The sequence below is a fragment of the Tauraco erythrolophus genome, chromosome 1 (assembly GCF_009769465.1).
Source record: "Tauraco erythrolophus isolate bTauEry1 chromosome 1, bTauEry1.pri, whole genome shotgun sequence".
Taxonomy (NCBI): Eukaryota; Metazoa; Chordata; class Aves; order Musophagiformes; family Musophagidae; genus Tauraco; species Tauraco erythrolophus.
This window is the reverse complement of record NC_141465.1, coordinates 62,667,333-62,685,021: the sequence shown is the minus strand read 5'-3', so window position 1 is coordinate 62,685,021 and position 17,689 is coordinate 62,667,333. Positions and strand designations below refer to the sequence as shown.

Genomic DNA, 17,689 nt, shown 5'->3' with positions numbered 1-17,689 from the left:
AGCAAAGAGACAAGCCCCAGGTACTCAAACACAGCCGTCTTCTCAAGGAGACTGCCGGAACAGTCCGGCCGAGCCAGCCTGCACCGCCGCCAGCCCGCCCGAGGGCAGCGGCAGGCGCGGGGCAGCGCCGAGGCGACCTTACCTCACAGCATCGCTCGAGGGGCCGGGCCCAGCCCAGCTCCGCGGCACCCGGCCCAGCTCCGCGGCACCCGGCCCAGCTCCGCGGCACCCGGCCCAGCTCCGCGGCACCCGGCCCAGCTCCGCGGCACCCGGCCCAGCTCCGCGGCACCCGGCCCAGCTCCGCCCCCGCCGCGCCCCGACTCCCTGCGGAGGCTCACACGCCCAACTCCGAAAAGGAGCTCCCTAGGAAGACGGCGGCGGCAGCGGGCCCTCGCAGCTCCCGCCGGCAGCCTCGCTCGGAAGCCGTTAACGACTGCCCACCGCACACCCGCCCCGCAGCGGTCACGCACTGAGGTGAGGGAAAGGGCGGGACATGCCCCCTCGAGGTCAAGCCCCGCCCAAAGCACCGGCCAGAAGCCTCGAGCGGCTCCACTCCCGCACGCCGGGGAAGCCACCCTGCATCCCGGCTGTATCCGTTCGGCCGGTCCGAGGAACGAAAGGTGGAGAAAGCCGCTGGGCATGCCGGGAGGAGCGCGGTTGCTCGGGAGACGGGACGTGGGGCGGGCACCGCGTCCCGGCAGAGTCCGTCCCCACGGGGCGGAGCTGCGGCGCGGAACGCGAGTGGCTCACGGGGCGCCCCTCCCGCGGAGCAGACATCCACCCGCCCGCCCTCCCGGTGCGACAGCCGCTCCGGCGCAGCGCATGCGCGCTAAGCACTCGCCGCTGCAGGGACGCGCCCGCCGCCCGGGCCGACGAGCGTGTTCGGGGAGCTCTGTGTGAGCGCGCGCGCCGCAAGCCCCCGCCCCAGCTCTCGCGAGACTCTGGCGGGGCGCGGCCGGCGGGCGAGGAGGCCCGAGTGGGCGCGGCGGGGCGCGGCGCGACGGAGCGCCGAGCGGTGGTTGTGTGCCGAGGCTTCGGCCGTCTGTGGCGGGGTGCGGCGCGGCCGGCATCGCGGCCGGTGGAGGGTGAGACTTTCCCTGGCGACCTCGTCAGCAGGTGGGTGGGCCTGCGGGCGGGCGACCGTTATCTGTAACGGCCCCGTGGAGGCGCGCGGCGCCTGCGCGGTGTCCCAGTGGGTGGCGGCCCCCCTCGCCTCAAGCCGGCCGCGCCCCTCGGCGCCGCTACGGGCGGTCTCCGGCGGGCGGTGTCGGCCGGGCCCCCAGCCACCCCTCTTTGGCGGAGAGGGCGGGACCGCGGCCCAGGGCCCCGAGTGCGGTGCTGAGTCCCCCGAGAGCGGGCCGTGGGCGCAGGCCTCCTGCTGCGCGGTAAGCGCTGGTTGGCACCCAGGCTTCCGCGGCTTGAGGAGCCGAGAGCCCTCAGGGGACCTCAGGCTGTAGTGGAAACTGGCGGGGGCTGATTTTCCGTTTTCCTTCCTGTTTGTTTGCAGGACAAGCCTCCCTTTGCCCCAGCTGAGCAGGATTCCCTCTCTTTCCCGAAGACCTAGTGGTCTCTGACCTGCGCTGGCAAGGTTCTTATTTCCTCTGGAAATAAAAGAAAGGGGGCTAGAAAACACTAACGGAGAGACTTTGTAGTTAGTAGCTTTCGGGAGGGGGACTCAAGACAAGGTGCTGCAGATCAGAGCAATTGTGGCTGTGCCACACGTGGAGTGTGGCAGCACGCTTAGCACTGCTGCTGTTGCATTACACTTGGAGTGCTGCCGAGATGTTGGGTTTTCACCCATCGCTCCTTAAATCGTTTTCCTGCCTCTGTGCAAGGTGTTTACAAAGCCAGTGGCACTGGTAGTTTGGCTATTTTGAGATACAGCCAAGGGTACTCTGGAACTCGAATTCAGCACATCAGATCCATGGCCTGCAGGCTGAGAATCTGGTTAGGGTCACTGTGCACTGTCTCTGTTTTAAAACTGTCACTTGTTACGGTCATAGTTTCTTGTAATATAAATTTATCGGGGAGAACAATCAGTTATATTGCCTCAGCTCCTCATACACCCCAGTCTTAGTATTTTATGCCTTTTGATGTGTTTGGACAGGGGCAACTTTACAGAAAATTATTTTAGCTGTGTTTCTTCACACAGCAATTAGGTAGTGATTGTTTTTTTTTTTTAAATCCTTTCACTGGCTGCTATAGGGTGGTGTTTGCAATAGCAGCTTTCTTGTACTCATTGAAGCAGTGTGTTGGCCTAAAGTGTTTGCTGTTGAGCACCTTGTCTTTCTTTTAGCTGAGGAGAGAGAAGTGTTAATTCAGATTTAAATATGTTAATATACTTCAGATACTTGAAGTAATTGCAGTTAAACTACTGGAAGAAACTTGCATACTAAGCATTGCTTAGACTTAATTCTAAGACACCTTACATCTCCTCCCAGCAGCCTGGAGCTTTCCAATTGCATCTTCTGATTCACAATATTTATTAAAGGTACAGGGATCTGGCTCAAGATGAGTGTTCCTTTGGGAACTGGTGAATTTCACTTTTTTATGTTGACAAGTAATTTCAGGTTCCCTGTGCTTTCAACAGCTGGCTTTGGGATTGAGAGAATAGGACTTAACTGGTATCTTTGTTGCCATCTGTGTTCTTTGTCAAAGTATTCCCCAAAGGGGATTGCAATATAGAAAAGAACTATCTAGTGTTATCTTCAAATATCATAGCATTTTGTTTCTCTACAATGTGAACTGCAAGTAAGAGAGATCAAGCTTTTAATTAAGCGCTTGTGTAAATTTTAATTCCATGTATCACTGTTTCCACAGCTCTGAAGAGATCACTTTCTAGTTAAAGATGGCTGCTGATACTTCTGTTGAAATACTTCAGAAAGTTCTGGAGAATGAAATACTTCAGACTACCAAGGTTGTGGAAGAACATCTGGATGCTGAAATGCAGAAGCTGGATCAAATGGATGAAGATGAATTGGAACGCCTTAAACAACGGAGGCTTGAGGCACTAAAAAAGGCCCAGCAGCAGAAACAAGTAATTCCTGTAGTAATATAGACTCATGATGTGTACGGTTTAACAGGCTTTTTTGAAATCCTAGGGAAATTGTGCATGTGAACTAAGTGTTTTGGGGTTGTTTGGTTTGGTTTTTTTTCTTCTTCCTCATCTTTCTGTACTTATTAATTTTAAATTATCCAGGAAAGCTAGTGTCTGTCCGTGTGTGCATGCTTTGTGTTCTTTAACAGGAGAAGAGAAAAACCTCTGTGATTGCTTACAGTAAGGATAGGATAAAGAGTCTTGTACAAAGATTTGAGTGTATCCCGAACATTGCTATCGGGAAGTGTATGCCTTGTAGGCAACTTAATCATAACCCTTTAGGCTCCTTAAGCTTCTGAATTCTGGAGATTGTTAGTTATGGGACATAAGTGATGCATGCTCTTCTCTTAAGGTATTTTGTAGAAGAATGATACAGGATCTTTCCTTGTTCCTAGGGTGGTATCATTTGTCCTACTCCTTCTAACACAATGAAATGTTGTCTTTGTGTGACTGCTCATTTCTTCTTGCAGGAAAGAAATTCTGTTTTGGTCCCTGACACCTCATGCTAAGTTCTGGTCTTTATACTACCAAAAAATTGTCTTTGAACATAGTTCTCACCAAAATTTTGGTAGCATATGGTATGAGACCTGAATTGTAAGTAGGGAAACCATAGGTTTCTTAGCTTACTCCATCTAAGCAAACCTAAACAAAGAAATAGACTGGGTTTGGGAGGGAGGTGACTGGGTTGAAAGGAGACGCTCTGGCTGTGGTGGAACCCATAAAAGCTAAAGCCATTCGTTGAACTGGGAATGCAGTAAAATGTCATGGCATGGTTGGGATGCTGGAGGAGAGAGAACGTTAGCAGCTTTGATTCTCTAAACATGGAAGTAGAGAAGGTGGCACATTGTTTGTCTTCAGAAGTTCAGCTTATATTTGATTCTAGTGTTGTCCTTTTTCAGAAGTCCTAACACTTGAGTGTGAACATGAGGTAGTTCTCATGCGAAAACTTGTTCATGTCAATTCATCTTAAGTCGCTGCTCTCCTACGTTTTTAAATGCAAATTCGAAGTAGGATACTACTCAGTAAAAGGAGTAGCTGCCACACTATTCTGGAATAGGATTGTGCAGAGGGGAATTAATGCATACTCATTGTTGAAGGATAAGTTGGTTCTTGATTTGCATCATGACTTCTTCATGTGCTCGTACTTCTATGCATTTTTAATGTGTACAAGGATCAAGAAGTTCTTTATTCTATCCAAATTTAGTTTACAGGATATTTTTGGTTTGCTTGGAAACACTTTTTTTTTCTTTTTTCTCCCACTCTGCTAAGACAAAACTGCAAAATCAAGAACAGTGATTTATCTTTTTTTTTTTTTTCCCTACTGGAAACTGACATTTTTTGTCAAGTTCTGTCATATTGCACTGCTTCTAATCATTTAGCTTAGTATGTACTTGTTTTAATACGCTACAATTAACTTTTGGTATTGTAGAAGCTGTTTTTTTTTCCTAAGTGCATTTGTTGAAAATCTAGAAGATAAGCTTTTTCTGAGCTGTATTTACACACTTAATCAGGTAGTTTTTGAAGTTGCCTGTAAATTTTAGCTTGTGAAATTCTGTTTCTCCATCCATTTTATGACTAATGATATGCATGTGTTTTCCGAATGGTTTTCTGGAAGCCTGGCTCATGTTAAGATACCTTCAGTGTATATTTAATAGATAAACATCTGTGTGTTGCAGGTAAGTTAGTAGGCTTTTTTATCCTTTATTTTTTCATAGAGGGGAAAATTTAGAATAAATCCATTTTAGTACATGTGGTGACTGAAATCAGTTTTAGACAAGAGTTCTTTGAGTGTATAAAAACATTGTAGAGAGAGTAGCCCAAGCTGTTGTTGAGCAGTTTTCAAATGCTGAGGATTTTGTCGTTGGTGTTCCTTTTGAACTAGTCTAGTCTTACTGGGAGACCGCGCTGCAGAAATTTATGCAGCTCTGTACAAGATTTTTGTTTCCAGATAAGTAAGGTAGCTTTACCGCTCAGCCACCTGTCTCTTGTTGAGAAAGATGCAACCCAAAACCATTGTCTAGCCTAGTGGCATTTGTGTATTTTCAAAACAGAACTAAAGAGGAAGAAGTTATTTATTTCTCCTTCTATTACTGTATGAAATGCATTTCCACTGTGATCCCCTCTTTTATTTTTCTTAAAAGCTGTAGAGTTTGCATGACAGGTGCAGGACTAACAAACCCTATGCTAATTATTTCCTCTTATGTTTTCCAAAAGGAGTGGCTTTCAAAAGGACATGGAGAATACAGAGAAATCCCAAGTGAGAGAGACTTTTTCCAAGAAGTCAAAGAAAGTAAAAACGTGGTTTGCCATTTCTATAGAGATACAACTTTCAGGTATAGTAAATAAGCTATACTCCAGAAACCTTTTGTTTATAGATGTCTGCAAAAGCAGACATGTTCTTTTGTTCTTTCAAATCCCACAAATAAAGAGGCATTTTTAGAAGTATTCAAAATCCTTAATTTTCCAAATCTTACTCCCTTCTGAAGACATTTGGGTTTGTTGGGTTTGTTTTTTTTTTTTTCCATTCCAGTTGATCTGGACATGATTTGACAATGATTAATACTCTGTTACATAGTTGATTAGAATATAAATTTTAACTTGACAATATTTAAGTGTTTTGTGTTTCGTTGCTGATTTGGGTCTGTAAACATAGTGACCACACAGGAGCAGCATTTCAAAAAGATCACTTTGATTATTCCAGATGGAGATATTCAGGACAGTTCTGGCAAACGAAAATAAAAATAGAAACAAAAACTTGTCTAGGCATCTCCAGAATTTAACCTTTCATTATGAAAGGATCTGTGGATACCGATCGCAGCTGCTTTCCCTTTGTGCCTGTGCCTTTGTGATTATGTCATTTTTTTAGGGTGTGAGAGACCTGGATCTGAGAATATGTCCTGACTCAGAATAGGAATCTAAAATAAGATCTCCAACTTCCTTGGAGGAATTTCAGAAGTTCTGGGTTGTAGGCTGTTCCTCAGTGGGTCTATCTGGTGTCTTCTGTTAAAATGTGGTTACAAAGTAGAACGGTTTGTTGAAGGAGGAGCCAGTTGTCCTGGTTTTGGTTGGTTGGTTGTGGTGGGTTTTTTTCAACCCCAAGGTGTTACTTTCTTTCTAGAATATAAACTGAAACGGCCTCACTGCAAGTAATTGAAAGAGGTCAAAGCTGGATTATGAAGTGAGATATCTGTGTCCTGTATTTTCTAAGGTAAATGTTTAGGTTTCAGAAATATCTGAAGCAGTTTTATTTGGCTAGTTTTTACTGAAAGAACTTGGAAAACTCTCTCTGCAGATAAAGTAGCTTAGAACAGGTTTGAGTTTCTTGAACCAACAAAGTCTGCAGACTCAGACAGGATAAAGAAATTTAGAGAAAGTTCTTTGTAAAATGTGTCATGCTGACCACCAGCTTGAAGCTATTATGTCAGGTTTACTCACCACAATATCAAGTTGCTTTCATCCTTGCCCACTCCAGCTTTTTGATCTACTCAGCTCTCCTCTTGAGTTAAAGGACATCACAGAGTTCATGCAGCTAAGCCAAACCACTTAAGACAATCCAGAAAGTTGGGATTGCAAGTCCACAAATCTCTGCCATCTGACAAGTATTTTGAGCAGTTGATGTTACTGTCCCTTAGCTGAGAAACAATAATTCTACACTCACTCCTTTTCCATTGCAACAGAAAAGTGAAATGTTTTTGCCTGTGGCACTAGTGAAACAGTCTGTGCAAAGCACCTTTTATTTTTTTTTTTTTCCCCACTCGCTCTGTACAGTGTGTTACTGCATCTCAGTTGTGAAGGTGGTGACTGAAAGAAAAACAAAATGCTGTTAACATATTGAGACTACTTTTCTGAAGATGTGAAGTTCATTATAGAGAAATTTTTCCAGCTGACAGGCAGCGAAGCTAGAGCAGGAAGAATGGAAGTCAGAGGGAAATTTCATCAATAAATGCAGGCCTCAAGAAATGAGAGATGCTTTCAGGTGTATGTAGGAGCAATTAGGAAGAAATAAAAGAAATGGATGGTGTAATTGTGCAGTAGAAGAGCTCCAGGCTGTTATTCTGTTAGTCATTAAATCCAGCCACCTTTGAAACACAGTTTCTCTTGAAACTAAATTCTTTATTAAAAAGGTCATATCTGAGGAATTAACAGGATAAACTAGCTCATTACTGTTCCTGTTACATTTTCTCTAAAATACATGTTCTTCAGCTTACTGATTCTAACGTTTCATATGTTTTGCGGTTTTTTTCACAGGTGTCAGATATTGGACAAACATTTGACTGTATTGGCAAAAAAGCATGTTGAGACAAAATTCTTGAAATTAAATGCTGAAAAATCTCCTTTCTTGTGCGAGAGACTGCGCATCAAAGTAATTCCCACTCTAGCACTAGTAAAAGATGGAAAGACACAAGACTATGTTGTGGGCTTTACCGATCTCGGCAACACTGACGACTTCACTACAGAGACCTTAGAATGGAGATTAGGCTGTGCAGATGTAATTAATTACAGGTAATTAATTGTCTTGTGATTGTTTTATTTTCCGATACAGTGCAAGGAGAACATGCTTGCAGACAGGAGAATCTGTAAAAGTTTGTGACTTTGATATCAGCACAAGTACAGGCTGGGCATAGAATGGATTGAGAGCAGTCCTGAGGAAAAGGACTTGGGAGTGCTGGTGGACGAGAAGCTCAACATGAGCCGGCAATGTGTGCTGGCAGCCCAGAAAGCCAACCATATCCTGGGCTGCATCAAAAGGAGTGTGGCCAGCAGGTCGAGGGAGGTGATTCTGCCCCTCTACTCTGCTCTCGTGAGACCCCACCTAGAATACTGTGTTCACCTCTGGAGTCCCCAACACAAGAAGGACGTGAAGGTGCTGGAGTGGGTCCAGAGGAGGGCCACGAAGATGATCCGAGGGCTGGAGCACCTCTGCTATGAAGACAGGCTGAGAGAGTTGGAGCTGTTCAGCCTGGAGAAGAGAAGGCTCTGGGGTGATCTTATAGCAGCCTTCCAGTACTTAAAGGGGGCCTACAGGAAAGCTGGAGAGGGACTTTTTACAAGGGTGTGTAGTGATAGGACAAGGGGTAATGGCTTTAAACTGGAAGAGGGGAGATTTAGATTAGATCTAAGGAAGAAATTTTTTACTCAGCGGGTGGTGAGGCAGTGGAACAGGTTGCCCAGAGAAGTTGTAGATGCCCCATCCCTGGAGGTGTTCAAGGCCAGGTTGGATGAGGCTTTGGGCAACCTGGTGTAGTGGAGGGTGTCCCTGCCCATGGCAGGGTGGTTGGAACTAGATGATCTTTGAGGTCCCTTCCAACCCAAACCATTCTATGATTCTATGATGCGTTGTATGCTTAAGACATACAAGAGTTTAATCCGGTTATTTAATCCGTGTATACTTTGGCAAGGGAAAGAAGAGAGTCTCTCTTTGGCAAAGTATGGAGACATTATAATGAGCATTACGTTGTCTTTTTTGTACAGTGATAAAAATAAACAGAGTTCTTGACGTGAAGTGTACAGTACAGAGTAGCTGCAGTGCTTTGATATGGCCTCAGAGTGACGCAGGTAATCCTTTCTCAATCAGCTATAGATGCTCACATGTCACAGTTGTAGTGTGGTGAAGTTGGAGCGTTTTCAGTCCACTTCAGGGAAGACTCAGCAAGCCATCTTAAAATGCATCTTAGCCTATATTACATACATGAACATGATTTTTTTTTTTTTCCACCGAACAATACAGAAAGTGAAAATAACTTGCAAAAGTGCAAATAAATTGTTTGTGTAGCAGTACAATATAATTATCATAAATCCCACATTTAAGACTACAGGATAGAAGGCAGTAGAAGATAACTGTCACCACAATAGTGTAACTTTACAGGAGAATCATTTACCAGACCTTTCTGCTTCGCTTTCCAGTGTGGCTAAAATATCATCTTTATCTTTTTAGGTTAATTTTGCTCTTTCATTTCAAATGTCTTTGGCTTTTTTTTTTATGTTGTTTTAAATTTGATTATCTGAATTTATTTCCATGTCTAATTTCCAAATTTTGACAAGAGGTATTATTGTATCTTCAAGGCAAAGAAACTACTGTTCAATTTAGCTTAGTAGCTGTTGAACTTCAGATGAAGTGACTGAAATGGAGATGCGTAATTCAGAACAAGTGGTAATACATACTTCCCAGTTCAATAACAAGCAAATACACAGAGGAGTGAAAGGCAGCTTGGTTATATGTTCTACACAGCAACAACCTTTTATGGGAGAAATCTTTCAGTAGAGTTGTACCAAGCTGCATTGAATTTGCTGAATGTTGTTAGTACATTGGCTTAACAACATAATTTTCCTTCCTACTTGATTCTCCTAGTACTGTGTATTCCACTCCCAGCTCCTTGTGGAGTAGGGTTGTTTCATTCTTTGTTCGTTTTGCCAAATCCTGAGTTTGGTTCCCTGGCCTTGCAAAGTGAGCCACAATGTCTACACAGCCCAGGAGATCCATTCCAGGAGATGTCCATTTATGTACAAGTGTTGCATTTCTACACTGCACTGAATGTAGTGTCTGGTTCTCTAGAGTTCCTGAAAAGAAAATAGTCCTCTTCAGAGCCTAGAAACAGTTCTTTTCCTTCAACCTATGGGACAGCACATGGTGAAAGGATATACTGTATTTAGGGAAAAAACTGTTTGGGTCACATTGCTTGACCAAAATCAGGATTCGAGTGGTGTATTGACTTATTACTGACATGTGATTAACTAGCAATCAGTGCACTGTATTATTTAGGATCAACATCAGCAAAATGTTACTTACAAAATGTTAATAACTACACATTTCTAAACACCTTTTTACAGCTAGTTCCAGAAGATTCTAATTGCTTGCTCACTCACTGACACTTAGATGCAAACCCCTCACAGGTCATGTGAGTGAAAGCACTCACACCCTTTTCTGAGCAAGCAGAAACGATTCCCCTTCTTGCCCACTCCTGCTGTAGGAGTTATGGGTGGTCCAGCTTTATGTGAACACCTGCTGTTCCCAACAACCCGTGGACCTACACACTGGTGAGAAAGCCCCTGCAGGGTCATACAGGCACACAGAATCATACAGGCACACTGAGGCGTGAGTCTCTCCATACTTCCCTTACACATGCAGTATCCAATGGGGAAGCTGCTCTGTCTGGCCCAGGCAGAGATGGTACAAGGTGACTTCTGGCAGTACAAAACCCAGATTTGACTCGTCTGTTTCTACTCTGAAGTCCCATTTAAAAAATTCTATCTTCTTTTGTATTTCTGGTTCCTCATTTGTTTTGAAAAGTCTCTCCGTAATTCCCTGGTTGCTCTTTAATCTGACAGATGTCTTTAGCGTGATCAGTTTGCAGCACTCACAGGTGCTGTTTACACTCACACTCCTGTCTTCACTAAAGTTACCCAGGCTGTTTTGTCCAGGATGTGCTATGCTAGCAACACTGCAGTGCTACTTAGGGTGACTTGAAGGAGCAGGAGTTGTGTCCTCTTAAAACATTTTTCTGAAGAAACAGGTAATAAGAGATGCTACATACTGTCTGCATGAATACGGCTTTAATCAATATGTCTTACTCTTTTCCTCTAGTGGGAATTTGATGGACCCACCTTTTCAAAGCCAAAAGAAATTTGGAACAAGCTTTACAAAGTTGGATAAGAAGACCATCAGAGGAAAGAAATATGACTCAGATTCTGATGATGACTAGAAGAACAGCTAAATGTATTTGTAAATCATCTTTTGTTTATGCTTGGTACATTTCTAAGAATGTTTTTTATAAAGCTTACTGCTTTTCATTACATCTGCACATAATGCTCATTTTTCTATACAGTTTTATACAACTGAGTCACAGCGGAAAAAAGCTTAAATATTTTTTTTTCCTCTTTTGGAAGTCGTTTGTAATTAAAAAATCTGAGTCCTTCTAACTAATTAACTTGGCAAATGATGAACTTTGTCTTAAGTATAAGTTTATGAAGTGTTTTGAAGTAAGTGTTAGACTAACTGTACCAAGTCAGACCAAAGGTCCCTCTGGCCCAGCATCTGGTCTCAGTGGCCAAAAGCAGATGCATGAAGAAGAGTAAAAACAGGGTGAGTAGATAGCAATGCTTCCCCAGAATATGCTTTAAGCAGTCTGTAGCTTGGGGAACTCTGTATCCACAAGCATTTGCTGGTTAAAATCACGGAAGAAAAATCTCTTTAAATCTCCATAGTATCCTAGCATCCACATCATATATGGCAAGGAGTCCACAGTTTAACTGTGTTGTATGAAAAACTACTTCCTGTTGTTTTCCTTGAATCTGACAGTTCCACTTTGTTGTTTTTTTTAAATTTTCTTTATTAAAGGAAATTATAGACACTTTTTGAAACATTTTTCCCTATCAGTTCTTCTTCCAGTTGTCATCTTAAATTTATTATTACTTACATTTTCAGTAAAGCACCACAAAATTATTAGTAAAGGAATTGTGCATTTTAACAAATTATTGCTTACCTTATGGTGCCATATCATAACATTTAATAACTTGCACTATAAGTTGTAAAAACAGTTGTAACTTCTGTGAATTCTGAAATAGATGGTAAAGAGAAATGCCCTTTTACCATCTATGTACGCTACATGCTAAAGCTGATACAGCGGGTAATAGCACATAGCAACAAGCGTATTGAAAACAGTGTTGTTCGCAGGTTTGTATAATTCTGTGGTTTTGAATGTGTGGATTTTATAGCAGATGCTTTGTACAAGAAAGTAGAATAGAGAAAAGTATTTGGAAGAAACCTTGATCCCTTAAGTTTAGATATAGTGCAGCATACTATGTACTTCAGTAATGGGCAGAATTTTCAAGGGAGATATTCCTTGGAACACAGTGTAAAATTTCTGGCTAGGTGAAGAGTTGATAAGTTTTCCTTTTGTTTTCAAAAAAAATAGTTTGCTATTTGCTGAAGGACCCTTCTGAGGTGGTACTTTGAATCCAATTGGCCCAAAAAGCAGTGAAGTGGGTCTAGTCAGTCTTGCTACCTTGTAGTGGAGAACACTTGTGATTGGGCCAGCCCAGCAATATATCTCTAAGTAAGTTTAAAAAATTATATTTAATTTCTGTTCATGTACATTGAAATAAAATTATTTTAATTCTAATGTTGACTTTTGCATCCTTTCAAATAAGGTGGGTTATTTTTTTTCTTTTAATAAGATCCATCAGAAAGTTGCATCTGCTCTTTCTAGATTTCTAGCACTACTTACATTCGTCTGACATTACAACGTCACTTTGAGAAGGCAATCAGCTTAAGATGTATGCAGCTGCCCGTTAAGCTACTAGAAGTGTAAAGTAGGCTTGTTTCGAGTTGATCTCCTTTTTAATACACAAATTCTCTAAATGCACTAGAAAGTGCTCTTCTTATTTTTCCATCCGGTTGCATGAATTTTAATTTAGGAAACCAGTGCTCCAACAGCATTTTTAAGAGTGCCTTAACAGGACTCGTCTCTGAGTCTTAATTATGTTGAACAGGCTGTGGAAATATAAAATCATGTCTAACGTAGTTGCGTGCTGTGTGGAAACACATGTGGGCTTGTCAGGATTCCAGTGTGGTGCGTTGTTAGAGGTTGTTCAGTTCCGTGTGTGAATAGCCCCATTGCAACCTCAATGCAAATCCGAGTCAGAGTCTGTGGTTTCATGTCACTTTAAGCTGCTGATTTTTTTCTGGGTTAATCTTCAGTTGGACCTCTTCCTTCATCTGGCTTGTAGTATGGCCACATGCGCTCCAGTGTGGATACAAGGAGTTTGCAAGAATGCGTGGTTCGGGTAAAAAGGGAAGTTGAGACTGTGCTAATAAGTTTAAATTTATTTTGAAGTAGCAGCCTCACAGGTCTGTCTGCTTCAAGTCTTTTACTTTCATGTCTGCTTTTTGCATTTTCTGTCTTGAATGAAGGTTAAAACTGTCATCAAACAGTTCTCTTGGTAAGATCTCCGTTCTTGATCTACATATCACTTTGAGATGAACAATCCAAATCCAACCATTTTATTTTGGCAGAAACTTAAAAATTCTTTAAGAACTGGAAAATTCTTCTAGTTTGAGTAGTGGGAAACAAATTATTCTGCTGTAAAGCTCAGTAATTTTGCAATGCAGATTAAATAGTGAAGTGTCCATGATAGCAAGACCTGGGTCAGCAAGTTAGAAGAGTAAACAATACAGAGAAGACCGAGTCGAAGAAACGTCAGCTGTACAGACTTGAAAAGCACAAAGCTTAAGATGAGAAGATGGTGATGATACACAAAATCTAGGAAGGATGCAGGTTGTATGTGATTAATTGCTTACAGCATAGATTGTGTGTGTAAGAACATGACTAAATAAATTTCCTGAGCCTAGACTAATCACAAAATGGTACCTGGTCTGGCATGTGTTAGCCATGAAAGGATATTGTACAATAAAGAGATGAGGAACATTCACGTATAGCTTTTAAAGTTATGGGGCTTATGCATGAATTCAGCATGTAACTTCAGTAATGATTAGTGCTTAAGTCTGCGCTTGATGCTTGCATGAAGTAATCACTAAAGAAACGCGTGGAGAGAATAATAACCAAATGAGATTTGTGGTGTTCAGCTCTTGACGCTTGATTATTTGGACTTGACTGGGCACTCTGATTGCTGGTTGATCCCATGTTTTGCTTGTGATGATCTGCTCAAGAAATCTACCTAGAAGCTAAGTGCTGAGTTGAGATTTGGGAAGTGTGAAGAAGTCTGGTCCTTGAAAGAGTTGGGTTGAGAAAAAAACTCTGGAGTGGGCAACAACTGAGCAGCTGCTCTCAGACCCCATCAGTAGGTCAGATTACCTGTAAGTGTGAGAGGTCATTGAGGGAAGCAGACTCAAAAGATGAATTGATGTATTCCAGTCCTGTTTTCCAAGTAATCAATGTTGTACTATTTCCCATCTAGAAGTTCTAAAAGGAATTCTACAGAAATTTCGGTATAAAATTTGGGCTTTGAACAGTATGATTTCTAAAATGAGCCCTTTGTCTTCCACTGAACCCAGTGTGAGGGATGCTGTTGTTACTCTCTCTCTCTCTCTCTCTCTCTCTCTCTCTGATGCAGAAATAATGTGGATTTTGTACCCATTGCGTATTCAATAGCTGTGTATTCCACTTTTTTTGAGGAAAACTCTGCCAGTAGTGAGTTGATCCATCTGCTTAGAACAACTGTATACGACAGTTTGAAAGTGAGAGTTACACTCCAGAGTTTAAGGAAAGCCTCTCTAGGAATCAGAATTGGAGGGTACTTGATGTTACAATAGAGTATTTTAGAACTGTTCTGAGAGGGATGTTGCCTCTGAGCCCCTTCTAAAGGTTAAGTAGATAGGTAGGTTCCACCACATTTCAGCAAATTACTGCTCTGAAGGTCTACTCTGATCTTTTGTTCTTCGATCATGCTTTGGAGTCTTCAGTGGTCAAGCCTGTCAAATATGGTTGTGGTGTTCTAAGATGTTCCAATCTCCCAGATGCTACTTGTTATCTACTTCCCTGGAGACCACCATTTTGTACTGGATGCTGCAAAATGGATCATATGCCTGGACCTTCTTCATCAATTTAAGCTAATGCATCAAACTCTCTAAAGTAATGTAAGAGACCAGAGCATCACTAAAAAAAAGTCTTGTTCAAGTTTAGTAATTTTAAGTGCATGTACACTGAGAGATGTTTGATGCTTGCTTATGTAAAGGGAGCAGTTAAGAAAACGTTGTTTTACAGATCCCATGAGATGCATGTTCTATTCTAAGGCTACGTGTTTTGGTTTAGCTATTACAGCCATGGCTTGAGCTGCCTAAAATAAACCACCACTGATCCAGGAGCCGTGTAGCTGCATCTGCTCAGTGTTGAATCTGTGTTAATATGAACAGAACCTGTTTAGACATCACCTGCCTGGTGGTATGGTTTCAACATGTGACTCTTATAAAAAAGGTTTAAAAATTAACTTGTCTGTTTCATAAACCATGCAATCTTCAGTAAGCATTGGCTTTTCCCAAGATTGCATTGTATGAAAATCAGGCGATTGCGATACACAAAACCACATTAATTCCTTTCCTAATCTTCCTCCTCACTAATTATTTCTTGTCAGTGTGCTGCCCTAGAAAAAAGTCTGAAACTGTTTCCTGTTCGGTTTCTAAAATGTTGACAGTCCTCAGTGCTTTGTATCATGAATTCCAGGCACACAGAAATGCTCTTCATAGTTAATCATGATTAATGGGTAAAGTTAATAATTACTTATTAATGGGTGTTAGTTTGACATCCCTGTGAGTCATGAATCTACTATCCTAATTTTGTATGTGGGAAACTAGAACAAGACTAGCTCTACTGAAGGACCTAGGAACATCAAGAATTAGATGCTCTAGTACCTAATTTCAGTCTCTTCCTGGAATCCAGATTTTGGCATTAGGTGTGTCAGTTTCCTCTCCAGCAACTGGTGCACCGAGACAGGATCCGAGACATCCAGAAGGCTGATGAGCACTGCCAAAGTGAGCGACTGCAAAATGTTTTACCCAAGCACAGCGTTCCTCTCCACCCTCACTTCTGAAGCTTTGTACACTACAGCGTCAGGCTTATGGGACTGGAAAGAGGGAGAAAGAGAAAACATGGCTTTGCAACCTATAGATTTGAGTGGAAATGGGGTTTTCCTCCTTATCTCTAGTGATTTGTGTATTTTCCACTCTTAGTGCAAAATATTATGTTGATTTCGGCTCCCTGCTGCCCCTTATTCAATATGAAGCACCAAGGCAGTCTCAGGAGCATGAAGCTGATGCAACCGTGTCCCTACAGGGGCTGTAAGGCCATTCTTTTTTTATCTTCCCACCAGCTCCCCCTGTGGCTCTGATGGTCTCTGCTGTGCAGTAACACAACCTTGACAGGCTGAAGAACGAACACACGTGCATCCAGTCTTAGTGAGTGGCATAAGTGATTTACAGAAGAGGGAGGTTAGTGTAGGTTTCTGCCTCCGTGAGGTCATCGTCTAAGATTGATCTTGCTTCTGCCATGGCTGCTTTAAACAAAGTGGGCATCGCAGCCGCTGTTTGTGAGTAAATGCCAGAGTGTGCACTGTGAACTCCCACTCACCCGGAGATTTTTGCATTGGGATGCAGAGTCCAGTGCCTAGACTTTGGGACGTAAGGACCAAGCTCCTCTGGCTGGGCCACTTTAGACTCAAACAGGAGTACAATTATGTCTCAGCCAAGTACTTGGAACACTGCTTCGGAGCATGACAGTGCCTTGGTTCGTGCTTTATGAGCATAAACCCTCTCCTGGCTCAAACTTCGAATGACTCACTTTAGGTGATAGATCTGTCTTTAAGCTGGGATGTGAAATGAGGTCTCAGAAGATCCAGTCTAGTGACCTCTTTGTTAGAACACCTTTCCTACAGTAAAATTCAAAGTCTCTGTTTTTTTAGAGAACAGAAGGAAAATACTTTTTTCCTCCCTCATAAACACTTCTGGTCTTAGTTATTTTATGTGATGGCTAAAGAGATGCTTTGTGCAGAGCAGGATGTCTTTTCAATGCCCACCTGCATCCTTCAGAAAGGCAAGATAAAGGAAGAGGTTGGTGCCCTCAGCACCCGTTCACTTCTGAACACTGTGAAAACTGAGAGCCTCACGTCTTACAAGTTCAAAGATCTTCGCTATCATTACTTACAGGCATACTAGATGTAAAAAAAACAACCTATGGAAATGTATCATAGAATCATCTGGTTGGAAGAGACCTTCAAGATCATCGAGTCCAACCATTCACCCTGCACTGTCAGGGTCCCTAAACCATATTGCTCAACACCAAATCCACATGGTTTTTAAACACCTCCAGGGATGGGGACTCCACCACCTCCCTGGGCAGCCTGTTCCAATACTTCACAACCCTCTCTGTAAAGAAATTTTTCCTGATATCTTACCTAAATTTCCTCTGGCGCAACTTGAGGCCATTCCCTCTCGTCCTGTCATTCATAACGTGGGAGAAGAGACCGACCTCCATCTCCCTACAACTTCCTTTCAGGTAATAGTAGAGAGTGATTAGGTCCCCCCTGAGCCTCCTCTTCTCCAGACTAAACAGTCCCAGCTCCCTCAGCCGCTCCTTATAGGACAAGTTCTCTAAACCCCTTGTTACTAACTGGCTGCAATCCCTTTAAAAGTTGGAAAAGAGCTCTAGAGGGTTTCTTTGAGATGATGCTACAGAGGCATCTTTAACTGGCCGGTTAGTGGCAGGCATCCAACATGCGTCAGCTGTCATGGGCAGCTTCCCTATAAAGCAGTTATAAAATCTGTGAATACCTGGTATTGCCTATAATTACATCCTGGACAAAAGGAACAACCTGAGAAATGCATCTGCCTGCCGATGTTATGAAACCAGAGTTGAAACTTGCAACAGAGACAGTAATTATTATGGGTATTGTTCCTGGTAATTTTAGATAGCATTCTCACCGCCCAGTGAAATGTGATGATATCACCCTCAACTTGAAGGAGAATAGCATGTGTAATACATAATGCTTTTCAAAATGATGCTCCATTTTGATCACATCTGTATTAAGTGGAATGAAAACCAAAATTCACCCTGGTAAATCATTTGGCATGAGGCGGGGGGGGAA

At 42.7% G+C, this 17,689-nt stretch overlaps 1 protein-coding gene across 7 annotated transcripts; it reads left to right on the top strand.

Annotated features, from left to right (window-relative positions):
* The first annotated feature begins 347 nt into the window (after positions 1-347).
* TXNDC9 (thioredoxin domain containing 9) lies at positions 348-12,216 on the top strand. Of its 7 annotated transcripts, XR_015222500.1 has the most exons (7): positions 348-474; positions 1,508-1,588; positions 2,821-3,037; positions 5,312-5,430; positions 7,346-7,600; positions 8,570-8,653; positions 10,680-10,719. XR_015222500.1 is itself a non-coding variant. In XM_086619399.1 (6 exons), the coding sequence occupies exons 3-6, from the start codon at positions 2,849-2,851 to the stop codon at positions 10,795-10,797; spliced, it is 681 nt and encodes a 226-aa protein (XP_086475525.1). In that variant the 5' UTR covers positions 349-474; positions 1,508-1,588; positions 2,821-2,848; the 3' UTR covers positions 10,798-12,216. The 7 variants fall into 7 exon arrangements, 6 of the variants coding, with proteins under 6 accessions (XP_086475525.1, XP_086475559.1, XP_086475550.1 ...); XM_086619399.1 differs by lacking the exon at positions 8,570-8,653 and having other exon boundaries at positions 349-474; positions 10,680-12,216; XM_086619424.1 differs by lacking the exons at positions 348-474; positions 8,570-8,653 and adding an exon at positions 1,005-1,085 and having other exon boundaries at positions 10,680-12,216.
* The last annotated feature ends 5,473 nt before the right edge of the window (positions 12,217-17,689 follow it).

Bases quoted from the DNA above. Each gene is read 5' to 3' on its own strand.
- TXNDC9 (XM_086619433.1), top strand. From the start codon at position 2,849: ATGGCTGCTGATACTTCTGTTGAAATACTTCAGAAAGTTCTGGAGAAT. The intron at 3,038-5,311 runs GTAATTCCTGTA...GTTTTCCAAAAG, and splicing joins AGGCCCAGCAGCAGAAACAA to GAGTGGCTTTCAAAAGGACA. The intron at 5,431-7,345 runs GTATAGTAAATA...TTTTTTTCACAG, and splicing joins TATAGAGATACAACTTTCAG to GTGTCAGATATTGGACAAAC.